Source organism: Mycteria americana, chromosome 12 (genome assembly GCF_035582795.1).
Source record: "Mycteria americana isolate JAX WOST 10 ecotype Jacksonville Zoo and Gardens chromosome 12, USCA_MyAme_1.0, whole genome shotgun sequence".
Classification (NCBI taxonomy): Eukaryota; Metazoa; Chordata; class Aves; order Ciconiiformes; family Ciconiidae; genus Mycteria; species Mycteria americana.
This window is the reverse complement of record NC_134376.1, coordinates 18215100-18239763: the sequence shown is the minus strand read 5'-3', so window position 1 is coordinate 18239763 and position 24664 is coordinate 18215100. Positions and strand designations below refer to the sequence as shown.

General features: G+C 52.0%; 1 protein-coding gene across 3 annotated transcripts in view; it reads right to left on the bottom strand.

Moving 5' to 3' along the window:
* RAB11FIP3 (RAB11 family interacting protein 3) overlaps window positions 1-23261 on the bottom strand; it is an 80044-nt gene extending 56783 nt beyond the window's left edge. The window contains exons 1-2 of one of the 3 annotated variants that reach the window (XM_075515701.1): window positions 22765-23261; window positions 1358-1451 (exon numbers count right to left, since the gene is read on the bottom strand). In XM_075515701.1, coding sequence (XP_075371816.1) covers window positions 1358-1451; window positions 22765-23091 — 421 coding nt within the window. In that variant the 5' untranslated portion in view covers window positions 23092-23261. The remainder of the gene's footprint in view (window positions 1-1357; window positions 1452-22764) is intronic. The other 2 variants (XM_075515703.1, XM_075515702.1) reach the window with 2 other exon arrangements.
* Between the last annotated feature and the right edge of the window lie 1403 nt (window positions 23262-24664).

Sequence of the window (24664 nt, the reverse complement as noted above, 5' to 3'; positions counted from 1 at the left end):
TAGGGATCCTAAAAGCTTTGTCTGGATCTGCTTTTTTCCATTCAATTAATATAACACAATACCAGAGCACTAAATTATTGAAGAGAAATACAAGCCAGAGCATTCATAAACATGCTCTACTCCAATAGCAATTTATTACAAATTAATAGAATGCTGCATTTCCTCCTGCATCATGACAACTGGGAATCAGCTGCACTGTCAAGCTATGCTAGCCACGAAAACTTCAGAGCTGCCATAAAACACTACAACCCTGAGCACAAATAAGCTGGGAGCGGGAGGGGGAAGCAGAAGGAGGGATGGACAACCAACAAAGACAGAAGTCAATTCTACTTTGAGGGTTTTCTACTCATGAAACAACATGGTTTGTATAGGAATAATTTGTCTTTTCACATCTTTGCTTGTATCAGCACTCAAAAGCATGCTCGGTGTGCAGGGCTGACAACATGGTGCATGTTCATTGCTGCATGAAAGCAACACTTAAACTTAAGATAAGCATTGCTGTGAACAGAATTGATTAATGCACAAGTATGATAATTCATATTTGCACATTTAAAGTTACATCTGCTCAGCAGGAGGCATCCAGTATTTTTCACACCCTGCCCTTAACAACATGCTTGCCCCAAAATGGCCCTCTAACACTCATATTAGAGATGAATCCCAAATTGAAAAAACAACATCTTTTCTTCAGCAAAGAAGTTCAAATGCCAGCCAGCCAGAAAGATACTTCGCATTTCACCAAGCTATTGCTCCGGAAGTACTCGCAACAAGCCCATCAAGAGCAACAGGGGGATTGTCACAGGCCTGTTTTGGGGTCTGTCTAAAGACTACCTACCAGTCAGTGAGTTCAAAGCTCTTGTTTAATGTGCTTCTTGCTAGAAATCATCTGAGCATGTTGATCCTCCACATAGTTGGAGTGAAGGCAAACGCATTAGTGCCCAGCGTTCGGAAGATGTTACACTCTGCAGCAGACAGACAGACACCTCCAGCGGTGCGTCAGCCAAGGGTCGCTCCTCTGTCAGAGCGGCAAAACCCCACAAAACCACAGGTGAGAGCAGACACCAAACCAGAAGGGATTGTCCCCCCATGGCTCTTCTGTTTCCAGCATACATTAGGAAGAAAGTTTCCTGATAAACAGGAAAACATGCAACCACCACCACAACTGCTGTACCATCTTTTTCAACTCTATTATTAAAAGCACCCAACCTCTCCCCCTTCCCCTCCGCCCAACACAGAGCAGTGACGTTCAGAAAACCAAACCCAGTTTGTTTTCACCAAGCAACTTCTCAGCTCAGTTAACCCCTGTGGCATTAAATTTGGTGTCTCCCTGTCCTCCCTCGCAGCACAGCAGCAAACTCACCTCCATTTTTGATAGCTCTGATCCCCCGGTGGAAATCTTCAAAGCTGATGACTCCAAGTCCGCTCGGATCGAGGTACTTCGTTAGGTCCTTTACCTGCAACCACAAAAGCAGTGTTACCCATAGAGCCCTTTGGGGAAACAGTATTTTCCACCAGAGAAGCACCTTGTCACAAATTTTAGCTCCTTACAAGACAAAGATTTGAGCTAATGGCAGTGAATTTCTTAAACTGACACCAAACTGTGGCCATCCTCCTTGAAGGGAACATAAGTAATCAGTACCGAAGGGTTAATCAGTACTTGGCTGGTGCTGAAACTATTGCTTAGTTTTGAAACATAGGATAGGGCAGTGTTCCTTGCAATGTGGTCCTTCTCCGCCAGGGATTTGTTTATTTTTACGTTTTTTAAAGAGGTCCTATCTTAATTGGGGAAACTCAGTAATAGGCTGCCCAGTAGGAGGGCCCAATTAAGAGGATTCAGTGATAATGAACTGCTCCATGTTACAAATTTAGGCCACATAATTGAAACATTTTCACAATTAGACAATGCCCAAGGGGGAAGGAATCACGTCAGCTAGCGAGGATTAGGATGCGGGTGCTGGAGCCGGCACACACATGGAGCAGGCACAGACCTGGCGAGGATGATCTGGGCACTTCAAACAGAACAGGCTGCAGTTTGAGGGCAAAACCACAGTCATTCCTCATGGTCCAAACAAAGCCTCCAAAAAGGTGCATTTGGTTCCCTCCTTCCAGGCTGCCACAAGCCTGCCCTTCAGAAAACCCTTTACACCACTGATGCTTCTCAAGCTGAGACAACCAGACATTTTTTCTGCTTTAAAACAAACATGCAGACCCTCATTTAAAAGATACTGAAGCACCTTCGTGTATTTTAGAGCCACATCCTTCAGCTGAGAAACAAGCCCAAGAGGAAGCAGGGGGTAAGAGGTGAAAGAAGGAATTGCACCATTAGCTCCGTACTCAAAAGCTGCCCGCGCCCTGCGAAACACATCGGCCTCGCCTCCTCCTCCTCCTCCGCAGCTGACACACAGGAGGAAGTCTTGAGGCGGTCTGCAGCGCTGGATTTGTTCGGCTCTCATGAGCACAACCGGTTGCCTTTTGACTCGCTCGGGCAATCTCTCCGTTTTGGTTTGTTCTTGGGGAGAAAGGATGGTGAATCACCAAACCTCTCCTTCCAGGGAAGGAAACCTCGCATCTAAAAGGAGACTTAACGTCTGACCGTGCGGAGGACAACCGAGCCCAGCCGTGGTGCTCAGAGCTGCCGGACTCATTACGCATCAGCAGGGGGGTTTGTTTGCTTTCTTTTTGTTTTGTTTGTCTTAAATCCAGGTTCGTGTTTATACAGGAAAATCACATCTGTGACAGGCTCAGAGCTGTTCACCCACATGGCCGTGCGGCTTCTAACACGTTTGGGGGAGGCAGGAGAAGTCTCTGCTTTGGACATCCCACCTCCCCGCAGCAGCGGCGAGCACGCTGCCGCACAGGGGAAACCACAGGGCTGAGACCATAAAAACACTCAGCTGTGGCTCTATCACGAGATAAACCCCCAAGCCCCAGCACGGCACAGGCTGGCCCGCCTGCCGGCTTACTCCATCGTGAACGAGGAGAAGATAACACAAGCACCTCTTCCAGTTTTCTGGAACTTTTTTGGTAGACAGATAACAAAACTGCTCAACTCACATGGCACACTGACTTGGATGAGTCAGGCTTCTTGTACATTAAACAAAAGTATTTTAGACTAATAAAAACAACTCTCAGGAATGCGTCGGTTCCAGTTAATGCATCTGGCAGCTTCTTTGAGTTCAAAAGCTGTAGCTTAATTTGTTATCTGTGTATATAGATAACAGAAATGCAAGTGACATTTAATCAGACTTGATAAGCCTATAAGTGATTATCGTGACACACTCTAAAGCATGGTTTCTGTAAAGATGCAGCCGTGATGGCCCACGGGACAGGCCAGGCAGGGCTGCTGACAGCGCTGCTGCAGTGCAGGCAGCTTCTCAGGACCAAGGAGGGTTTCAAGCCCTCGTGCCAATACCCCAGCAAGGCACCTCTCCCACGCCGGTGCTTGTGCAAAAGAGACAGAGAAGCCGGACGAGTATTTTGTTTATGCAAAAGAGCCACCTATGTATTTAAAATAAGCTGTGGGCAGGGGGAAAGGAGTGGAAATGTTTCTTAAAAGTTCACAACCCTGACATTAGGGATGCAAACAAAAGCCATGCAACTGATGAAGCTCAAGTCCATGGTAGTATGTGCTGATCCAAACCCACCTGTATTTGCCAACCAGGCTTAAAAGCAACTCTGACCATTAAATAACTGATCAAGACAATGCTCCTGTCACCAGACTGAGAGAGAGTGACCGCTGACACTAAGAAGAGCTGACAACAGGCAGAGGACAAGAACATCATCAGTGCCTGCCTGGTCCCCCCAGCCCCTGCGAGATGCTGCCCAGGGAGAGCAGAGGCTGCTTCCTGTGGGCCAGCACCCAGCATCTCCCAGCACCCACAGCGACGGAGCCGGGGATGCTCAGGGGGACACCCCTACCCAGGCCCTTCACTGCCCACAAGTGTCCGAACCTGCCTCTGCCACCTCTGGGGCTGCAAGCTCCAGAAGCTCACTACCTGCTCTGTACAGGAACATCATCTTTTAACTCTTCTGCACCCATTTTCGGCTATTTCATCAACTGCCTCCCAGTCCTACCACCGCAACACGTGGTAAGGTGCGAGTGTGATGCCCCTGGACCACACTCTCCTCTCCGAGGGGTCCCAGCCTGCCCACCCTTCCCTCACAAGGCAGCTGCTCCAGCCCCTTGGCCATTCACATCATGTTTCCTATTCCCTCTCCAGCCGCCCCATCCTTTTTGAAGATGAAGGCCAGAACTGCACACACTATTCAAGAAAGGGTACATCAAGATCTTGAACGGTGCCAAACAGAGGTCCTTGGCGTTACTCTGATACCCGCCCCCCCCGAAGCCCATCCTCTTGTTCACACCCGGGACGTCACGGCACTGAGCCACCCGCATCGGGAACGGCCAACGACAGCTCCAGCATCTCGCTCCTAGGTTCTAACTGCCAGTTTTCACCATTTCTTCACTTCGATTACTAGGCTAAAAAACCCTACCTTATTAGGACAGTTGGAAAAAACCCCAAGAATTATGGCTCAAGCTGGTTTAGATCAGCAAATCTTAGCAGTTCTGAAGTCACAGATTTCTTGCTTTTAGCTGAAGACTAAACTGCAAGAACAGGAGTAGTTAACACCACACTCCTATTAGCACAAAAGCAAAGGTTAACATTCTACCAAATTGCAATGTTAAGCTGAACACATGCAGACATAAGCCACAGTCACAGGGAGGTACCTTCTTTTGGCCAGCAAGAAATATTAAAAATAGAGGTTTTACTTAATATGTGTCTTTGTAGCTGGTTACAAACTCTTCTCAAAGAAGAAAGAACAGCTAGAAATGCAGAGCATTAGAGTCAAAGAGGATGACGTGGTTTAAATAGCTGATTTAAGTCCTGATGGAAAGTGAAAGGTTTAAACTACTGTAAGTCAATCTCCCTTAAGCTGAACACAGACACAAGCCTGCAGAAGCAGAACCGGTGGCGAAAACTGCCAAAGGGACCCTGCTCGCCCCTGTGCTGGGGACGAGGCACAGCCCAGACCGAAGCCGAACGAGCTCCTGGCACGAGTCTGTAGGGGATTTCTCCTGGTTAGGGACGTGGAGAGGGAAACAGATTGGGGAGGAGGAGGGAGTCATCTGGCACCTCAGCAACAGAGCAAGAACTACTCATTGCGCCAACCACACCACCACGTCTTCTCTTGTATTAAAGAGCTCTGCACATGGGCAGGGCGTCTCGCCTTCCAAAACCAACAAGATTTGCTGCCAACCAACACCCATCTCCAACAACTCCCTCCGACCAAGCCACCTCCGAGTACGTACGCCAGCTGAACCGGCTGTTAACAGCTTCCCCATGATGCGGAGCACAAAAAGAGCTTCCTTGCTTCGACGAAGTGAAATCAGTTCAGTAAGTGATTTCGAGCCTCAGCTAAGCCAACGGTGACAACTCCAAATTCAAACTAACACAAAGGCTTGGCAGCCACACAATGAAAGTTTCCCAGGGAGGTGAGGGATTCCCCAGCTGTGAGTGGCCCTGTTAAGCAGGCTGGAGGAAAAGGAAAAGGAAGCTCCAGGCCTTTTCTGTTTACCTTCGGGATGCTCCATGTCTCCACCACGTCGCAGATGGATTCAGCGGAACAAAATATCCACTGTGCTTCTTTTAAGCGTTGATCTCCCAAGGAAGCGAGGGCTGCGCCGGTCAGCCGACACCCTCCTTGTAACCCCTGAGCTTGCCAGAAGTTTTCCTTCATATTCTGGCAGAGACTGGGGATGAATCAGCTTCCAAAAACAAATTCTTCTGAGGGGTGAAACGAGGGTGGGAGTTTTCCAGTGGCCACAGCAGTCGGGCACCCCACAAGGAAGAGCCGGCAGAGCTCGGCTCCTACGGTCATATGGTGTCTCATACGGATGACGCTTCCAGCCTAGCCACAACCAGGGCCACGTCTTGTCCTCCACACCACATAAGCTAGTTATGTGATGATACCATGGTGGGAGTAATAAGTCAGCATTTCAGTACTGCTTTACTCTACACAGTCTCTGGAAGCAAATCCAAAGGAGACAAAGAGGAGGAATCAATACTGAGATATTCCTGATATAATATGCCCAAATACTCGAGGCAGGCCAGCGAGCAGGCTGCAGCTCCCACCAAGAACTTGTGCACCTGCAGTCTCACACATGCTGGGATAAACAAAGACAGATGCTTTTGCCTTGAAGTTGCTCCCTCCTTTCCTTGGAAAGGATTCCACGTGTGGTCTCAGTCCTCTGAGCAGTGGGACAAGCGCCAAGGTAAGCCATGGGAAACTGAACAAGGGTGAAGATCTGGTCTGCTTAACAGACGACTTCTGCTCTCAGGCCCCCAAAGGGACCAACCACACGGCTTATGTGCAAAAAGAACCTAGAGAGATGTTAAGAGACCCTAGAGAACCCAGAGGGCTGTTAGAAAGACACCAAGAGACCTGTCCAGATAAGGAACAGCATGCCGGAGACTTACCAAGAGTCTGGTGGAACTGGGCGTCTGGCTTGGCATGTTTCGGCCACTTGAGCAATCAACAGGGACGGACCAGCCCATCCAGGAAAAAGTCTGCAAAACCAGTACGCCCAGTCCAGATTCTGACTGGGTGACACAGCATGCTTATTGCTGGCTGGGCCTTGACTTTAGCCCAAAACATCAGATGAACTGTTAACTACCAGAGGAAGACCTTCATCGGGGGACTCATTGCCATACTTTGACCTGATGGCAGCAGCCAGCACTGGCTGGGGACTGTTGCAAAAAGCAGCAGCTACCTGCAAGCAGTTCAACACGCATTCGCATTTCACTTATTAAAAAGTATTTCTACAGAAAAGTAAAGGTTTAGCCTAAAAAGTGAGCATTGAGGCACTCAGACTGGAGCTTTGAAAGCAACTGCTCAGTGCGAGGGCGGGTTGGGTACCCCCGCCTCAGGCAGGCATTCCAGCAACGAGGTTGTGGTGGGCAGAGAAAATACGTGGCCACACAGGTACATCCCGAGCGGCCCCTCTGCCGCTGACTGCCGGGCTCACGTGCACAGCCCGGCTTACCAAGCCCCCTCGACACGAATGTGCAGTTGTCAGCAGGCTGCAAGGCAGGGACCGGGGCAGGGAAAGACCATCCCACCGCATGGCTCAAAAGGAGCAGAGCTCTGCTACAGAGGGATGAAATGGGAACAGGGAGACCTCGGGCCCCCGACACCTACACAGCCCCCTCCCAAAAACCCACACCAGTCCCGTGCACTTCCTACCACCACCTCTTCCCAAACTATTTATCAATAGGAAATTTTTCTCTCCTCAATGGAATATTACAGGACACTAATAGGTTTGAGGACCTTACCCTTGTGTCTTCCCCTCCAGAAGAAATGGGAACCTTTGTGGTCAAATTTAAGCACAGAGCGAAGCAGGACCAGGCAAGGAAGCAGGGTCCACGCTAGACAAGCTGCAGCTTCAGCATCAGCTTCCAAAGGGCCAGCTTCTACCTGGTACCTTTGAGGAAAGTCTACGGAAGGAAAGCAGCCAACCCTTCAGTGGACAAGGACCCTGGGTACGCACAAGGGGAAGCAAGTACCTGCAGCTTTTCACCGTCCCTGTTAACAGGCCAGAAAGGTTTCCAAAATATTTATGTAGCTGTTTAATCAGCTTTGCATGATTAAGCACACACAGTGCATGCAGACGTCGTTCCCCAGGCATCTGGATGTTCGGCTTGGACATGGACACTGAAGTATTACAAACAGAAAATAAAACTTCACTTTTAATCCAATGGCTGAGCTTTCTCTATCAGCATCTACTTTTCATTTTCTCCAGCTGGACCACGGTCCCCCTCACTGCCCACCCGCTCTGCTGCTTGGATCTCTGCCCAGCTTGGTGCAAGGCTCCGCACCACGTTAAACGTGCCCAAAGCCAGCCTGTATCTTCTGTTTGGCCTTAAAGGCTGCTCAAACCACCTCTCCTCATTCAAAGTCTTTGGATTGTAGCAGAGTCTGGTTTACAAGGACCTGTTTGCAGGCACCCTGCCGTGTCCAGCAGTACCGGGTTTGCTTACTTCGTACTGCCAGTAAGAAGGGTCTCAAGAAGGGACAACACATGGGACGGCAGGAGCAGACCCCTGCCAGCCAGCAACCACTGCATGTGCCAGCACACTTTCTCTGCCAGTTTACAACTTGGGGAGTTTCAAGCAAAATAGAGGACCAAAAATGTCCTAAAATCCAGTGGGTCTTGGAGCATTTAGCATAGAAAACTCATTTACATTGAATAACCAGGCCCAGACCAATTCTGGGTATACAGGGACCCAAAAAGCCTGCTTGACCGAGACAGGACACGAAAATCCAAGCACCTCTCACGTAACTCCGACTACCCTATTCTGTCTGCAACAAGCCCAAATCTGCTCTGAACATCTTTTATCTTCAGGGGGAAAACAGTATTGCAAGTCACACAATCCCTGAACTCAAGTGGAGAGAAAGCTGAGTGCTGCTTTGGTATAACTGCTAAATAGAGGGGATTTTCAGCTAGTGACACTCTAAAGTGCAGGAAAGGGCTCACGCCAGATGCTCTCCCCTTTATGTTTAGCCAGACCTTTGGCCTGAAGTGGTACAGGGGAATTTAACAGAGCAAGCATATGCGATATAAAAATCTCTCATGGTTACGCAAAGGTGGATGCAGCATCTCTACCCTCTGCATTTAATCGAAGGGTATGAGCCAGTATACTCATTTGTCTGTAAAAACCCACTTTGTCTCTCAAGACTAAACCCATCCTTTCAAGAAAAAAAGAATTATTTTTAAATGCTAATTACAGAAGTCAGTAGTTGTATTTTTTAATCTTTGGGAAATGTGCAAACATGCCGGAACTGCTGAACCTCCTGCAACCAAATACCAGAGCAGCTGTGCAACTTGCCAAAGACATAGCTGCCCCTATACAGCCGTTCCCTTTAGATCGCGCAGTCGCTAAATCAATAGGTTGCAACGTGATCAGCTGAAATGAATTGATCCCTGTTAATGCAGCATTTGTCTGGGTTAAGACCACATCTATCCCCCCCGTGCCGGGTGCCGAGAGAACGTTAACATGCTGACAATGCGAGCATAACTTCATGTTGCTTCATGCGACGTATTTCCCAGAACGCCGTTGTGACCTGAACCACAGTCGCACCGGTCCCAAAGCCAGGTACACCCTTTGCAGCACTTCACTTCTGCGGCTTCAACAACGTAAACAAGCAGGCCGAGTGGAAGGCTGATAACTCAGGATTACACTGGCTCCAGCAATGTTTATAGGAACTGACTCTGTAATTTGTTAAAGGACCTGGCACTACAGAAAGCAGGCAGAACCCCAGAGCAGGTTTCTATTCTGCCGCAATTACACCTAATTAACTAACCTTTAAAATACCCTCGAGGGGGCAGATCTCATTACAGGGAGAAGCACTGGTCAATCGTGAGTAAGCAGCGCAAGAGCTGCATTATTTATTTCGCAAGTGGTGGCACTTATCCAGGGCTGCTGCGAGCGTGCTGCTCTCCGAGCCTTCTCAGAAGCTCCAGGAGGAGATCAGCAGGCAGATTGTGGCTGGTCAAGTCTCTGTTTAAAGGTCCATCATAAGCAACACTCGGTGAAGACGCTTTCTGCAACGTGCATCCCTAATCTTGCACCCACATGGGTCCACCTGTCCTTGTTGTCACTTCAGGCCCAGAGGCTTCGTACACTGCAGGGCCCTCTGCTATCAGTCTAGTATTTGAAACCAAGAATCAAGACATCTTTCTGAGAAGGAGACAAAGAAAAAGATTCAGCTTGGTTTACTCTCATCTCTTCCTGCTACAGAATACATAATCAAACCTACTACGTAAGGCAAAAGGGGAATAAGCCTCCCATGGTTCTCCATCAGCCTGCAAGTATTTGAAGAACTGCAACGGGAGAGGGATCACCCACAAACCAAGCGAGAGAAGCCCCAGCAGTCCGACTGCTTCCTTGAAACAAACCGAGCAAGTTCCCCAATGGGAACTCCTCTCCTACCTTCCCAAGACAACGATATCCTCACCTTTTAACACATCCACTTGCCTTACAAATCCTCCTTCCCCCTATTTATCCAAAAGAAAAGCTGGCACGTCATCAACTTTTGATGCATATCACCTCCTTTGGGCAGTTTCTACACCAGTCTTGCACCCAGTCGACTTTGGCCCTCAACCCCGAGGCACGATGCTGCCCGCCAGCCTCTCCCAGGGTCAGCGGGCTCTTTCTGCAGGCACAGGAAATACTGAGGAGAGAGATGTGAATACATAACGAACCGGAGAGAATTCCCTCCCCAGCAAACTATTACTTTCCCTTTTTGGAAGGGGAAGGAAGAAGTCTCCAAGTCAACTGGGAACCAAGAAGAGACCCAAAGCTGACACAGAGGAGCAAGTCTCCTGCGTTTCACTCCCAAAGCCACTGAGTGCCATACACGTCGGGAGCGTGCAAAGGAAAAGACTTTCCTTCCAATGCTCAAAATTCAACAGGAGGAAGAAAGAGAAGCCAGAATTTGTTTTAAAGAGCTGGCAGCCAGAAAGGCCTGAGGACCCAGACCCTTCCTGCCCACCCTCACAAGAAACCAGAACAAATCAGTCCAGCCAGCCCGACCCTCGGCACATAGCGTGGAGCCAAACTGCAGGATGTCTTCGCCAGCCCAGATCACTCACATTCGGCAGTTTTGGGTTTTTTACCTGCTGGTAGAAATTCCTCTGGTCTGTACTACGCAACAGGCGTGAGTACAGGACCTTTTTGGACTAACCCTACCAGCTCCAAGGCTTATCTGCAGGCAGCCGTAATACCTCTACGCTCACCACAGCTTCAGGAGCCTCGCTTTGTCGTATTTTTAAGCGTGTTCGCAAACGTCAAGTATGCGTATTTCCAAATTGTCCATCGATTGTTGTCACCGAAGCGTAAAAACATATTTAAAGAAACAACTTCGAGGATGGTTTGGAAACATTAACAGGAACATAAGTTACACTGAAATGGTTTTATCCAGATTTAATTGCGTTTGTCTCAAGTGTTCCAGATTTCCTGTCGCTACCCGAGTGCTCAAAGGCTTCAGCAGCGACGCTCTACTATGAACATATTCATTTCTTTAATGAAACTTGAAAAGCATTCTTCCTCCACCCTCCAAAACATCGAAGGCTTTGTTTCTAGCTTTTGTTCCTCTAATGACATGGGGAAACCTGTTCTCACCCTTCCAAACACACAGCTCAGAGGCAGGAGACTGGATTAAAAAAACAAGCTTTAGTGCCAGGTTACTTCTTACATAAAACACATGCGTTAATGTAGGCTGGAGCCACCCTTGGGGGAAGAGCCAGGCACCACGACTGAAGTCACCCCGGGCTCGAGGCGGGACGGCCGCATCCTGCTGGAGCACAGAACTGGGGCAGAAAGCCTACGCAGGATTTTAGAGCTGATCTGAACAGACAACAAGTAACTCAATAAAACACGCCAGGAGGTCACATACTGAGGACTAGGCATTTTAAGATGCTGAACATTTTGCAGTGCCTGGTCTAGTTTCATGTGAAGTCCCCTGCAACCAGCCCAGGTATTTCTGTGATGGGGGCTGTTCGGTTACAGAACAGACTGTCCGGGCTTACAAATCCAACACTGCAGCTTTTGCTTCCATTTCGTCCCAACCAGGTTAGAAAGCAGCACAAAAACCCCATGGCATATCCCAGAATAAATCCTCTCACTGGCTCAGGACTCGCTTTTACTAACTCACCCTCTCCAAAATACAACGTACATGCTATGAGCTCTAAACCAAGATCATCGTAACCAGAAACAGGAGAATCCTATTGCTGCCAATGCACAAACAAGCACACCGTGAAAGCAGGGGGCAGAGACGTGCATCTCTCAACTTGCAGACCCTGGAAATCTGGCAAGCACAAGAAGCCTCTCGGGCTGCAGAGATGAAGCCCAGGTGAGCGCAAGACACGAGCCCGTCCCTGACCAGGCAGCTAAATATTAGAGAGCCAAGTGTGAGACAACTAACTCGCCTTCCCCAGCCAGACTGAGCCTGCCAGACTGTCAAAACTAAGTTTATCATAATACAAGCAACCCTGATTCAGAGACCAGCAAAGCATAAAGACTCGTTTCTTTTTTAGAACTGCTTCAAATTATTTCCCTCCTTTTGGCAACCCTTCATGCAGCCTTCAGAAAGAGCTGTTTGTGCAAAGCCAAGTACACAAAGACATGCTGGGAGGGGGGAGCCCAGAACGGTTTCTAGGCTGAGAGGTAGATTCTCAGAAGGGAGAAGAGGCTGAGATGCAATGCATAGCTTAGGAAGCCCAGAACTTCAGGGTGGGATTGTGAGAACTGGGCTTACAAGCCTCACAAAACAACAACAAAAACCACACCCAGGACAACGTTAATGCTTCTCCAGTGACCACCACGTGCCCGGCTATCTCACCATGCCCAGCACACATCAGGTCCTCCAAGCAAAGGAGCAGCAAGAGGTCTGGATTTTGCTCCCCACGCTCCACCACGGCTTTGCAGGCCTCTGCCAGGCTGGCAGCCAAGTCACCCGCCCTTCACAAGGGACCTGCCTCTGTGCTCTGTGCTTTCACTCCTACCTCTCCTGCCAGCATGCCTCCTTCATCCGCCACACCTCTGCCACGCCACCCGTGCTGCCAGCCTGTCCCCACGACGCCATCAAGGGACGGATGCTCCACAGAACCCAAAGAGGTGCAGCACAAAGTCCAAGAGCAAATTCCCTGTTGCACACCAAGGTCTCCAGCATCTCCCTTGGACCTTTCAGGACAAGTAGCCTCCCGCAAGCCTTGCTTCTGCATCCTTCTGCTGTGCTCCTGCCAGCACAGTAGTCCCAGCGCTGCAAGTAGCCAGGAGAGGATTAGCTAGCTGTTGCATCCATTTAGCAGGCATAGGGAAAAAAAATATTCCACAAGGATATCCAAATTTTATTTTTTCCGCCCGCTGTAATCTCCTCACACACACAGAGCGAGCAGGATGAAGAACTGCCACTCCCCTGGAAAAAAATAAGGAATTTGGCCATGCAAAAGGGAGGCAGCAGATGCCTTTTAATCCCTCTGCAGCCAAAGGCGATGGCGAAAGCCACAAGGTCCTGATCAGCTTGGAAAGCCAAAGTGGAACTGAACGTTATTTTCCCCATTAGAAGAGTTTCACTTACAACATAGCTATACTTTCCCCACACAGGAGAAGGGCCCCTCAAGCAGCCCCCCGTTTCATGCCGCATTTGCTCGGGACCACACAACCACGAAGCAGCTGCGTGGATCCCGGTCCGGCACCATGCCCTGCGCCCCGCCGCAGCAAACACTCCCCATTTGTTTCCTGCCCTTGACAGCTTCTGTTCTCTAAAAACTGTTGGTTTGGGCTCCTTTTACCTCCTGCGCATTTTGCTTGAGCCCAGTTTCCTACTGGACTCTGGCAAATGGATTTTCCACAGGGCTGTCGGCAGTCGGCTCTGCTGAGTCTTGCCAGAGCTCCCAGCACCAGGTCCTCTCCCTTCAGTCTTCCTCCTTCTCAGAAGTAGCAGCGACTCAAACTCAACATAACACTACTGGTATTTCACCAAGGGATATTGTAGCAGAGGGAACAGTAGCTCTTTCTTCTGAAGAACTACAATGCATTATTAAAAAAATCAGAAGACTACCAGGCTGTGCACAACATTACCTAACAGAGGGACATTCAGCCTGCAAACAAACCCTGGCCACTGGCTGCAACCAACCCTTGTAACGCAGACAGCAGCACTGCTCTTCCCGTACAGCACCACGGGACATCCCCAGAGCTGTCACTGTCCCATACCGGGACCCCAGTGGCCTCTGCAGTGCTGGGGACACACCAGAGCCAGGACCCGCACAGGCAACACCAGAATCGGTGTCATTTAAGCAAGCACTCAAATTTGCATCAAATACCACCGCCACCCAACTGCTTGTTTCAGCTAAATTAGTCGCCTCAAAGTAACACTCAGTGACCAAATTGAGCAGTTTGGTATCGCTGGTATTTCTTTCTACTACAAGGGGTTTTTGCTGTTACAACATAAGGAGCTGGCCGGGGTGAAGCAGTGCTCAGAGCACGCCGAGCACCAGGCAGCCTCGACCTTCTCCCAGACAGCCTCCACGTGTATGTCTGCTTTAAGAGCAGTTTTATCCCTAGAGAAGGGGAAAGACCCTAACCAAAACCAGGGCCAAAGCAGGCGTCAACACCAGGATGTTCACAGCCATGAGGAAGCCTCACACCAGGAGCGGTGGAGCCCCGTCCCAGACCCACAGCTCACCGGGGCTCGCTCTTCCTCACCTCCATTGAGAAAAACCCCAGCCCAGCCCCAAAACCACAACAGCAGAGTACTGCTGAAGTACCTACTGCCACTTACATTGATTTGAGTTCTGCTTAAACTCACTTTCAGCCTGCTTTCCCCTTGCGGGGCAAACACCATCTGCTCGAGCTTGGCCATAGCAGCAGCTTGCAAGGAAGCTGTGCCTAAGGCTGCCCTTGGTCATGTTTCCTCCTCTTCCCTCCTCCCCCACAACCCACAAGGCCGTTAATAACTTACTCTCTGCCCCATACCAACTCCAGCAGAGAAGGGGAAGCCTCATCACGAACCAAAGTTTGGGAAGAAGAAACGATTTCTGTCCAAATCAGAGCAATGCCAAAAGCCCGAGCTGGCATTTCCACTGCCCCAATACATCTTCGGGGCTGTTCCTTGGGCTTGAATGTTTTGGGCTCCCAAAACAAGGTTCGTGCCAGGCACCACTGATATTAACTGTGACCCCTGTCACGCGTATGGAGGATGAGCTCCCTTTGAGCCTGTAGGTATTCCAGTATCTTCCTGCTATCAAACAGAAACACACAAAGGTATTAAGACACAGTGATTTTTAATGCCTTATGAAATCCATGATGTCTCTTCCACTGTGTTTGGTTAAAGTCCTGTCTCTGCTGGGAAGACTCAGACCTGGACCTACAGCTCAGCAGCACCAGTGGCAAGCATCGGCCTTCAGCAGCATCCCACGCGTGCTTCGCCATCATCACAACCCGGCCACACGTGGACCTGCCTCCACCTGCGTCACCAGTGATGCTCAAGGCCATCACAGCCCTGCTGCCACCGGCAACGCGGCAGCACAGCTCAGCACAGACCTCCTCTAGGCAGAAGCATCCTGTTAAAGATCAATTTGAGAGGGGAATGAAAGCTGCAATGCTTTTAAAGTGGAAAATGAAGGCTGAGAGGAGCTTTGGGGGGGTCTGCCAGACTTGCACAACTAGAGAAGCATGACTGTCTTGCAGACTTGGTTTGGCTAGTTACGCAAACAGCTGTACTGCAGATGTCATGAAAAAGCACCGTGAGGAGAGCGGTTCCAGGCAGCTTAACGCAGCACCGAGAACACACATTATAGTCCACGAGGAGGTGGAAAATGCTTTTGGCATGCGGGAGCGCAAGAGTCACTGAAAGTACAAAATGCACAATTCCCCAAGGACAAATTCACTATCTGTGTCAGCAGGCACATTTCACGATGTGAACACAGTAGCAAGATCTCAATCGCTACCTAATCCTATTCATCCCTGTGAACGTGCCTTCCTGCCAAACCATCGGCTGGGACCTGATGAGTCAGATGGCATTTTAAGCTTCAAGTTGTTGGAACTCTTTCTGCCGCAGCCCTAAGCGGCACCGCACTCCCCTGACCGCAACACGCCAGATAAAACGTGCTTCCAGAGAAGTACTGCTGCTGCTAAGGAGAAGCTCACCAGAACCAGTCTGGCAGCGTTGTAGCCACATTTTCCACGGGTGTTTGAATTTAAGCAAACAAGCAGAAGGAAAGGCTGAAGGAAAGGCTGGTGTTGCTCACTCCAGGCTCACGTGGAAGAACCAGTCCTGTGCCCTACACCAGAAACCCAAGCAGAGTTTTGGAAGGATGGAGGCAGGCAGGAGAAATAGGGAAAAGCAAGCCATGGTCCACCCCCATCCCGTTGCCTGCTCTCACGGGGACTGTGCCAGCAGCTTTCTAGTGCTGGGAACCCGACGGTCCCAGGGGAGAGCGGAAGCCGAGGGCGGCCCCCAGAAGCAGATCACCCTGCCCAAGCAGGGCCGTAGGTTGCGGCTAATGGGAAGTCATTAGTTTTGCAAAAATCGAAAGCCAGGAGAAAAAAAAAAAAAAAAAGCTGCTGGGTTCAAAGCGGATCTCATCTGACAACAAGCAGCAAATGAAAGTCAAAACAAGAATAAAATTGAGAGAAATTATGTAGGCAATTGTTGTAATGACTATCAATTACTGGCTGTATTGAGTTACATAATGATATAAGCAACTCTGAAATGCTTTCAGAGCGTTCAGTTATAAGCAATACCAGGTCAAAATGACTCCAAAAGAGCCGAATCACCATGTTGTGGTGCAGTATCATATTCCAGGCTGTTAATTATGATGACCCCAATCCAATTTTTATTAGTCATAGCCTTAGAAAATTTCCTGCTCCTGAGAAGGGAGAAAGCCTCTCGTGAATCCACCTCTATCTTACACAAAGCTGCCCCACACATTGTGGCAATCATTAAGCAAAACTTTGGAAGAATTTTTATTGCATAAACAACCAACCCCAGGAAAAGCCCTTGCAAGTATTTTTAACAAATAATTAAAAAAACCCCAAACACTGAAAACATTTAGATTAGGTCCTTTTTACCTGCTAAGGCTCCTGACCCAGCCTTCAGCAGCACTTACCCAGTACAAAGTGGCCTCCCAGCTGGGGATTACTGGGTACCGCATCCACACCCCACTTCCCTGGAAATCCCGCATTTGCCTCCTTGCCCACAGCATTTGCCAACTCTACAAAGGTGGCACTGATGCTTTTTCTTTCTTCTGGGAAGTAGGGGGGAGAACATTTCTTTTTTTGCAGAAATGATCTCAAATTCCAGAGGAACACATCTAACTTATCAAAATCTGTAATTAAAATAAATCAACACCCCGCTCAGCAATAGCTGTATTCTCAATCTGAAGGAGAAAGGAAGAATAAAAAGGTTTCTTAAATAAACTGGTAGCTGGGATAAAATTACCGTCGCTGCCCTCCTCCCAGCCCGTGCAGACAAACCATGCCTTTGAGTACTCACGGTCCTGCCAGACTTGATCCAGCCCAGATAAGCCATCAATCTGATTACGGCCGCAAATGTAAGTATGAAACATATCACCGAAAAGATCTGTTTGTGCTATGATACGCTCCTAGCCCTTCCCAGCCGCTCCAAGAAGAGACGCCTTCAAGAAGCTTCAAGCCAAAACTTAACAGGAGAAGCAAATACCCAGGAGCACAGAAATTATCTCTTTATTGGAGTCTTTGGGACATTTACAAATGAATAAACTTCTTTGCAAACTCCAGTTTCAGCTAACCGGCAACCGCCTCACCCAAAATACATTACATGAAATATGTTGGCTTGGAAGCGTTTTCCTCTCAGAGGGAGAAAGAAAAACTCCCATCTTCGAGCTCCCGCAGAATACAGATGTGTTATTAATGACGATAAAACATCCTTTGAAGAGGGAGGCGGAGAGAGGCAGACTGAGCCCTGCGGTCTGCTCCCAGCCAAGCCAGCCCGGTATTCGAGGCGAGGAAGGGCTCACGCCTGAACCAGCAAAACAAGCAGGAGCTTTGCCATGAATTTCTATGGTGAAAAACTGGGCCCTTAGTCAAAGCAAGCAAAATATTTCAGATCCACTCCTCTTCCAAGACACACATACGCATGAGCGTATCCACAGACACGCTCAAACCTATTATACACAGTATCACCCTCACTGCAAATCCCAGCTCCACTCTCAAGAGCAGACACCAAAGTTAAACAGCAATTAAAGCCTCCGAAAGGTACAGCAACACAGTTGGAGGCAATTTAAGTTTCGCTCGCATTTACATGGCCTGCAGATCCATGCAAGATCATTTTAGAAATCTCTTTATAGGCGAAGCTAGTATTTCCTCTGCTCAAAGGGTGTAAGAAGCCTCAGAAAGTCAAAAAAAAAAAATAAATTGAGGTTTCCTCATGACAGTGATCCAAACTATTAGATTTCACAGGGAAGCGGGAGCAGACTAAGGGGAATAGGGAGGGTGTCCAAGATCAGATGCAATGTCAGCAACTCCAAGAGAGGACTACGCTGGAGGTAAGAAGCATTTGATCCAGGGTCTGTGCGCAATTCCCAAGGGATCCATGAGGGGAGCAGGAAAAGCAACCCTGGATTCACTGGGGGGGGAGCCACTAAAAAGCTGTAGTTTGACACTATCCAGACTCCATTCCAGAAAGTAATTGGCAAATCTTGTAGGTTGTTCTATGTAAAAATAAAAATAAGCCCCACGATTCTCTGCAGCCACTGTCTGGAGTGACACCTGCTATCGCCAAAGTGCAATTTCTTCTGCAGCACTCAGCTCAGGCTGGGCACCGCATTACAAGAAGCTGAAAAGGTGGTGGGAGGTCAGAAAAGCACAAGAAACCTGATAAAAAGCTTCACAAGTCATCACACAAGGAAAAGTGAAAAGCTGAATAGGGAGAGCTCAGCTGAGGATAGCTGATGTGGGGGCAGAGGAAGGCTGGTAGTCAAGGACAGATACTTGAAAGATGTAAATGTTAAAGAAAGCAAAACAAAGCGCAGTGAAGTGAAGCTTGAATGACCATCAAGAGAAGAAAAAAGGCAGAAGATCTCTGTCAGAGCACAGAGGGCAGAGATGCCGTAGGGCTTGGAGCATTTGAAAATAGGTTTGACAAACTCTGGGACTTCTCTTAATTGAGCAGAGGCAGCGAGATCATGTGGTGCAAGAGGCTTTCCCACCTCCAGTTGTCTTCTGGATCAAAACAAAAAAGGAAGAAACCCCAAAAGACCAGCAGGATGGCTTCTCCTCCCTCCCGACGCAACCCTGTGTTCCTAGCTAGTAACAAATCGAGTGAGAAAAGGCTTGGCCTCTGCCACTGCAGTCGGACAGACACAGCGCAACAGGCAAAACAAATTATGTATTTGCTGTTCTAAAAATATTGCACAACGGCCTTAGATTCTGTATAAGCCACAGAACTGCAAAATACAACCCCCCTCGCTTTACAAGGTGACATAAAAGTTACGGAAGATGTGCCTCTACCTCCTGCCTCGCCGCCTAAACCAACCTTACTCCAGCCTTGGGTAGCAGCCAGCGGGAAGCCCCTTTGCTGCTACAGCACGCACAGCAGCTCCAAGGGAGCATCAGATCCCCGGTGAAGTGTAGCGATAAAGGGGAGGGAAAGGAGACAATAAAAACACAACGCTGTTATAAACCGCCTCGCACGCTGCTGGTGAGCGGACCAGAGGTTTTGCATGAAAAGTCAAGCCATCCTCAAGACCTTTTTCCCCCCCGCAGCTTGTTTACAGCTCCACAGAGCATATAACGGGTCCTAGCAAGCTTTTCAAGTGCCACAACAGTCCGTGTCTGACAAACAGCCACCCGTTACAGATCGCTGGAGGACCATCACATGGCTGCATCTTCTCTGCTCAAGGCTACCCCTATCTAGGGGTCACCCCCAGCTGCTGGGACCTCAGCATCATCCCTTCCATGCACCTTTTACTATGAAGGTACTAGCAATAGCCTCAATCCCCATCAATTCTGTCGTTTCAGAGAAGAACAAGCTGTCTTTAGATTTCCATGCCTTGATCTCTCCTAGTCTGCACCAGCACTTCAATGCCAATACCACAACCATGAAGCTCTTTAAGGCAGTCTTTCAACAACCCAAGCTACTTAAGCAAAAAAACAAACCACCACCTCCCAGGCCCCCCAGTTTTTCTACCCATGGTTTTCATCACGCAGAGGAAAAAAAAAAAAAAAAAATCACAACAGAAAATCACAATCATGTTATTTTTATGGAATAAATGCCAGTTGGTCTCTTCCCTTTGACATTTAGCTAATAATTGTTTCAGCCAAATAATCTGACAGCACTGAGCTCAGTAGCCCATAAACGCCTCTGGTGTTTTACTGAACGCTAAAGACAACACTTGCTGCTCTCCAGCTCGCCGGTACATGTGGTCACACACACACGCTCTCCTTAACCCTTCAGCCCTCTCTGAACCCCGAGATGAATCAGCTGGCTGCAGTGACTCGCTGTGCTTAAATTTAGCAGTTTGTTCCACCACCACCCCATGCATACCTTCCGAGCATCCACCCGTGTGGGCAGAAGCCAGGAGGAAGGAGGGGGAGAAGAAAAGGAAGCAGGTACCTCCTCCTCTTGCTAGGCAAGAGGGATAGTAAGAGGACTGGAATTTGGTCCTAGTTAACTCCCTGCCGATTGCTACCCGATACCTTCATGAGCCATCAAACCCTGGCACCTCCCTTGCAAGCTTCCCAGTTGCAGCACAACCTTTGTTTGCATCTTTAAGTTTCCTTTTAGTCACCTCAACACCACTTTACCCACCTGGCGATGTTCCTACACTTTAACTTTCACCTGAGCTGGACTTCCATTTTTCAAAAGACCCCCAAGTTACATCTGCTTAAAATAGGTCAAGAAACTTCCCCAGAACTCCCCCCTTTCTTACTCTGCACACCTGCTGGGAGCTTACAGACCCCATCACCAACCCCTTCTCCTTCACACTCAATGCACCTTCTTGCTTTCCTAAGCCGCAGGCTAGCAATAATGCACGCAGAGGCCATCACAAACATTCCTTTTTCTCTTCTGGCATGCCTCTGCAAAAGGTACCAGGCTGCGTTCCCTGGGGTGCCCATTACCTGTTGGCTCAGCCGTCGTCACATCAACCTCACCGGGGTGTTCAGCACTTGCTGTGCCGAGAGAGAGTTGTTCTGCACGCCAAGAGCTAGCTATACAAGTCTCTTGCTGAAGATAAATGTGTCTAAAAAGCATAATGTACGTCAGCATGGACAGCGTTACCGGTAGCTGTGTTCGGTGGGAAGGAAAAAGCGACTTTAAAGGGACAGCCAAGGCAAGAAGCCTGCAGACAACCACTTCTAAGCTGGGTCCACACAAACAGACAGCTTTTAGTGGCACAAAACCTCCCTGGACACCCTGCTTCAATTTAGGAGAGACCTTAACAGTTTGCAACTACTCCTCAGGCCAAGATCTCAAAGCCCTTTCCAGGCTTATTGTCACACCTTTGAAGCTCTGGCACAATTCCCATGTCAGAATCAAGGCACAAAGCGCTGTGTGGGGCCGGAGCGGCAGGCCTGGCCTGAGCCGCACACGCTGCCAGCACTAACAAATGCCGGACTCACCTACCACAATCCCCTGCCACGCACACACGGTCTGCCTGCCCTTATTTCCCACGTACTTGGGCTGCTCCGTACCAAACGCGCAGGGAGAGGCATGCTAAGGCGAACGGTCCCCTGGTAAGTTCCCACCGCGCCCCGAAGCGATGGCCATCACGCACGGGGTCTGTGAGCCTCCGCAGAGCGACTCGCACACCGACGTGAACGGACCGTCTGCTTCTGCCTTCTCTGCCGGCAACAGCAACGGCGGGGACGCCCAGCAGCACAGAGCGCCCGGACCACAGCGGGAAGATGCAAGTCAGAGGCTTTACGCTGAATAAAGCTTCTCTCACCCGGCAGATGCGGGAACGCGTTGCCAAGATGATCTTGTAACTCCCCCCCGGTGCCATGACGCTACCTGGTTAATCACACAACGAGGCAGTAAGCAACACCGTCTGCACACACAGTGCCTCTTACTAGCAACGATCTGACAAAGAAGTTACTTTATAGAGGTATTTTCTAAAAGAAATGCCCCTATTTTATCTTTTAGAGGTGTTTTTACCATAAGGACAGAGATAAAAAACCCTCCTCCACCAAAACACTCCTTCACACGCGATGATTTGCTTTGTCATGCCACTTGAATACACGCACAGCAGCTACAGCTACAGAATTAAAGCCGATCTCCTGGGTGAGCACATAGAAACTTCATAACAATACCTGCACGCCTTAAAAAATAAATCTTTTTTCTTGTAGCAATGCCAGCAGAGGCCAACATACAAAGGGTCAACAAATTCATTTCCATCCCCTGGTATGCTGCTAGAGCTCTCTCCATTTTGGGTCATACCAGGCAGCTTCAAATTACATCGCATCTGATCTGCTGCAAGGAAACACAAGCTCACCGTGGTACAAAGCAGCAGAAAGGAGAAAAAAGTGCATTCAGGATTGGCAAACCCAAGATAAGGGAGCTACTCCACGCTCACTGCAGTGCCAGTGAGCCCACGCGGGGACCCTCAGCAGCCAGGGGAGCAAGGAGCAGCCTGAGATCCCGGGACCTCGCTGCTGGTCCCTTACACGCGGGAGCTGCTCAAACCTAAACGTGTTACTGATGGAGAACAAAGAGAGGGGATGCGGGCTCCCAGCGGCACTCCCGAGATGCTCTCTTCCCAGCGGACTGGGACCTGGAAACCGTGAGCTCCAGCTTCGCACGGCTCCCTCCGTACCTCCTGCGTCCATTTAAGCCCACGCGTGCCCTTCACCAGGGACGACCCAGAGGCCGGCGACGCAGACGCTGCCCTCGCTCGTGTTAAAAGCTCTTCCGAGGGCTGCCGCCGCCGTGAGCCGCCTTCGCCCATCACCGCCTCAGCGCACGGGAGACCACCGAAGGCCTCACGCGGAGGCTCCCCAGTGGGTAACGCCAACCGCGGGGCCCTGCGGCAGGGAGCCGTCCACTCGCCTCGCGCCCAGGGCCGCGGCTCCTTCCCTGGGGGGCACCCGGGGCACGGAGCCCCCTGGACACCGGCCGGGAAGCACCGGGCAGGTGCGAGGGGAGGCCCCGGCCTGACAGGGCCCCACAGGGCCGGGAGGGCCGAGGTGGGCCCGGGCCCGGTGCCGGGGCAGCCGCCGGCCTCACCTGCTCGGCGCCGTAGGCCGTGGCGAACTGGACGAACTCCTCCACGCGCACGAAGCCGTCGCCGTCGCGGTCCAGGGCGTCGAAGACGGGGCGGAGGCGCGGCTCCTCCTCCTCCGGCCGGGCCGGGGGCTCGGCGGGGCCCTCCAGCGCCGGGCAGCCCCCCTGCTCCGGCGGGGACCACGGCGGCGGCCCCGGGGCGGGCTCGGCGGCCTCAGGTGCCCAGAGGCCCGGCTCCAGCTCCGGCTCCGGCTCCGGCCCCGGCCCGTCCCGCCGCGGCCCCCGGGGGAGCGGGGGCTCGGGCACGGCCGCCGGCGGACGCGGCTCCATTTTCACCGGCGGCCCTCAGCGCCCGCCGCCGCCGCCCGCCCCGCCGCTGCCCGGCGGCCATGCCCCGCGGCCATCCCCGCCTCACATCGCGGCCGCCCGGCGGGGCGGTGCCCGGTACCGGTGCGGCGATGCCGGTGCCGGTGCGATCCCAGCCGTAGCTCCGCCCGCGCCCGGGCACACGGCTTTGTGCGAGGCGGCGTCGGCCCCGCCCGCCGCGCCGCCACCGGGGGCGGCCCCGCCGGCCCGGCCCGCCCCGCCCGCCCGGGAGCGGCGGCTGCGAGCGCCGGGGGGACGCGGTTCTCCCCGCGGCCGGGGCCGGGGGGGGGGGGGGGGAGGCGCGGCGGCGCCGAGAAACAACCCGCGCCCGCCCGCGCCGCCGCTGCGGGGCAGCCCGCGGCGAACCGCCGGGCCGCAGCCGGTAGCCGCCGCAGTAGCCGGGGCGGTGACGTCACCCGTCTGCCAGTGCGGCCCCCTCCCCCCCCCCGACGCGGCGCGAGGCCGTGCGGAGGCCCCGCCCCTTCCCCCGCCCCGGCTCGTGCGCGGCGCGGGGCGGGCGGGGAAGGGCCACGCGGCGCGCGAGCACGTGCCCCCCGCGCCCCCCCTCCGGGAAGGGGGCACCGGGCAGCGGGGCCTGCACGGCCGGGGGGGGTAACCGGGGCCGGGCCCCCACCGGGGGTCACCGCGCGGCAGGGGCCACCGCAAACCGGGCCCCGCGGCCCCACCGGGGGTCACCGCGCGGCAGGCCCTGCGCGCCCCACCCGCAGCGGCCCGCCCGCGCCCCTCGCGTCCCCCAGCCCCACACCGCCCCGGCGCCGGCCGCCCTGCCGGGCCGCCCCTCGGACCCCCGCCCCGGGGGGCTGCCACCCCCGCTCCCCCTTGGCCAGCACGGCCGCCGGTAACGGGCACGAACCCCCGGGTTTTGTCAGCGCGGCTGTTGACGTTTGCAGCCTGTTACGGGAGCTCGGCGTCACCGAACGCCGCCGCGTGCGCCCGGCCTCGGCCGCCACGGCGCGACCGGCCGCCACCAGCATCCGCCGCGTGGAAACGGGTGCCACGACGCAGGGAGAGAGCGAGCAGAGGGTTCAGGTTGTTGGCCGCCGGCGAGGGTCCGCAGCGCACGCCCCTCGCTCCGCCCGGGGCTGCCTGCGCAAACCACCGCCTGCGCGTTGTCCTTTTAATGAGTTAATTCACACGTTTGGGCCTTGCAGCCTGCAGGCTCAGGGCACCGGCAATTTCTGCACGCACGTGCACGTGCCAGCGAGGCCCGTCGGCGTTCGCGCCTTCGCCTCCCGCGCAGGGGTGACGGCAGGTTCCTGGGCTGCCCGCACCCGCGCCGTGCAAGGGGTGTCTGTGCCCAGCAGCCGCCGTGCTCTCCTCCGCTCGCTCCCGCGCTGCCTGCGCGTTGCTGGGCTCGGCGCTGCCTGGACCATCGAGCCATCAGCCCCGCGGGACGCAGTGGGGCGACCCTGCTAACGTGCCCCTGAGCTGGTCGAGCAGACAGAATTACAGCCCCTGGGTATAATTAGCAGCAACCCTGACGAGCAAGAGCATCCCCGGCCGCAGCGACCCTGCC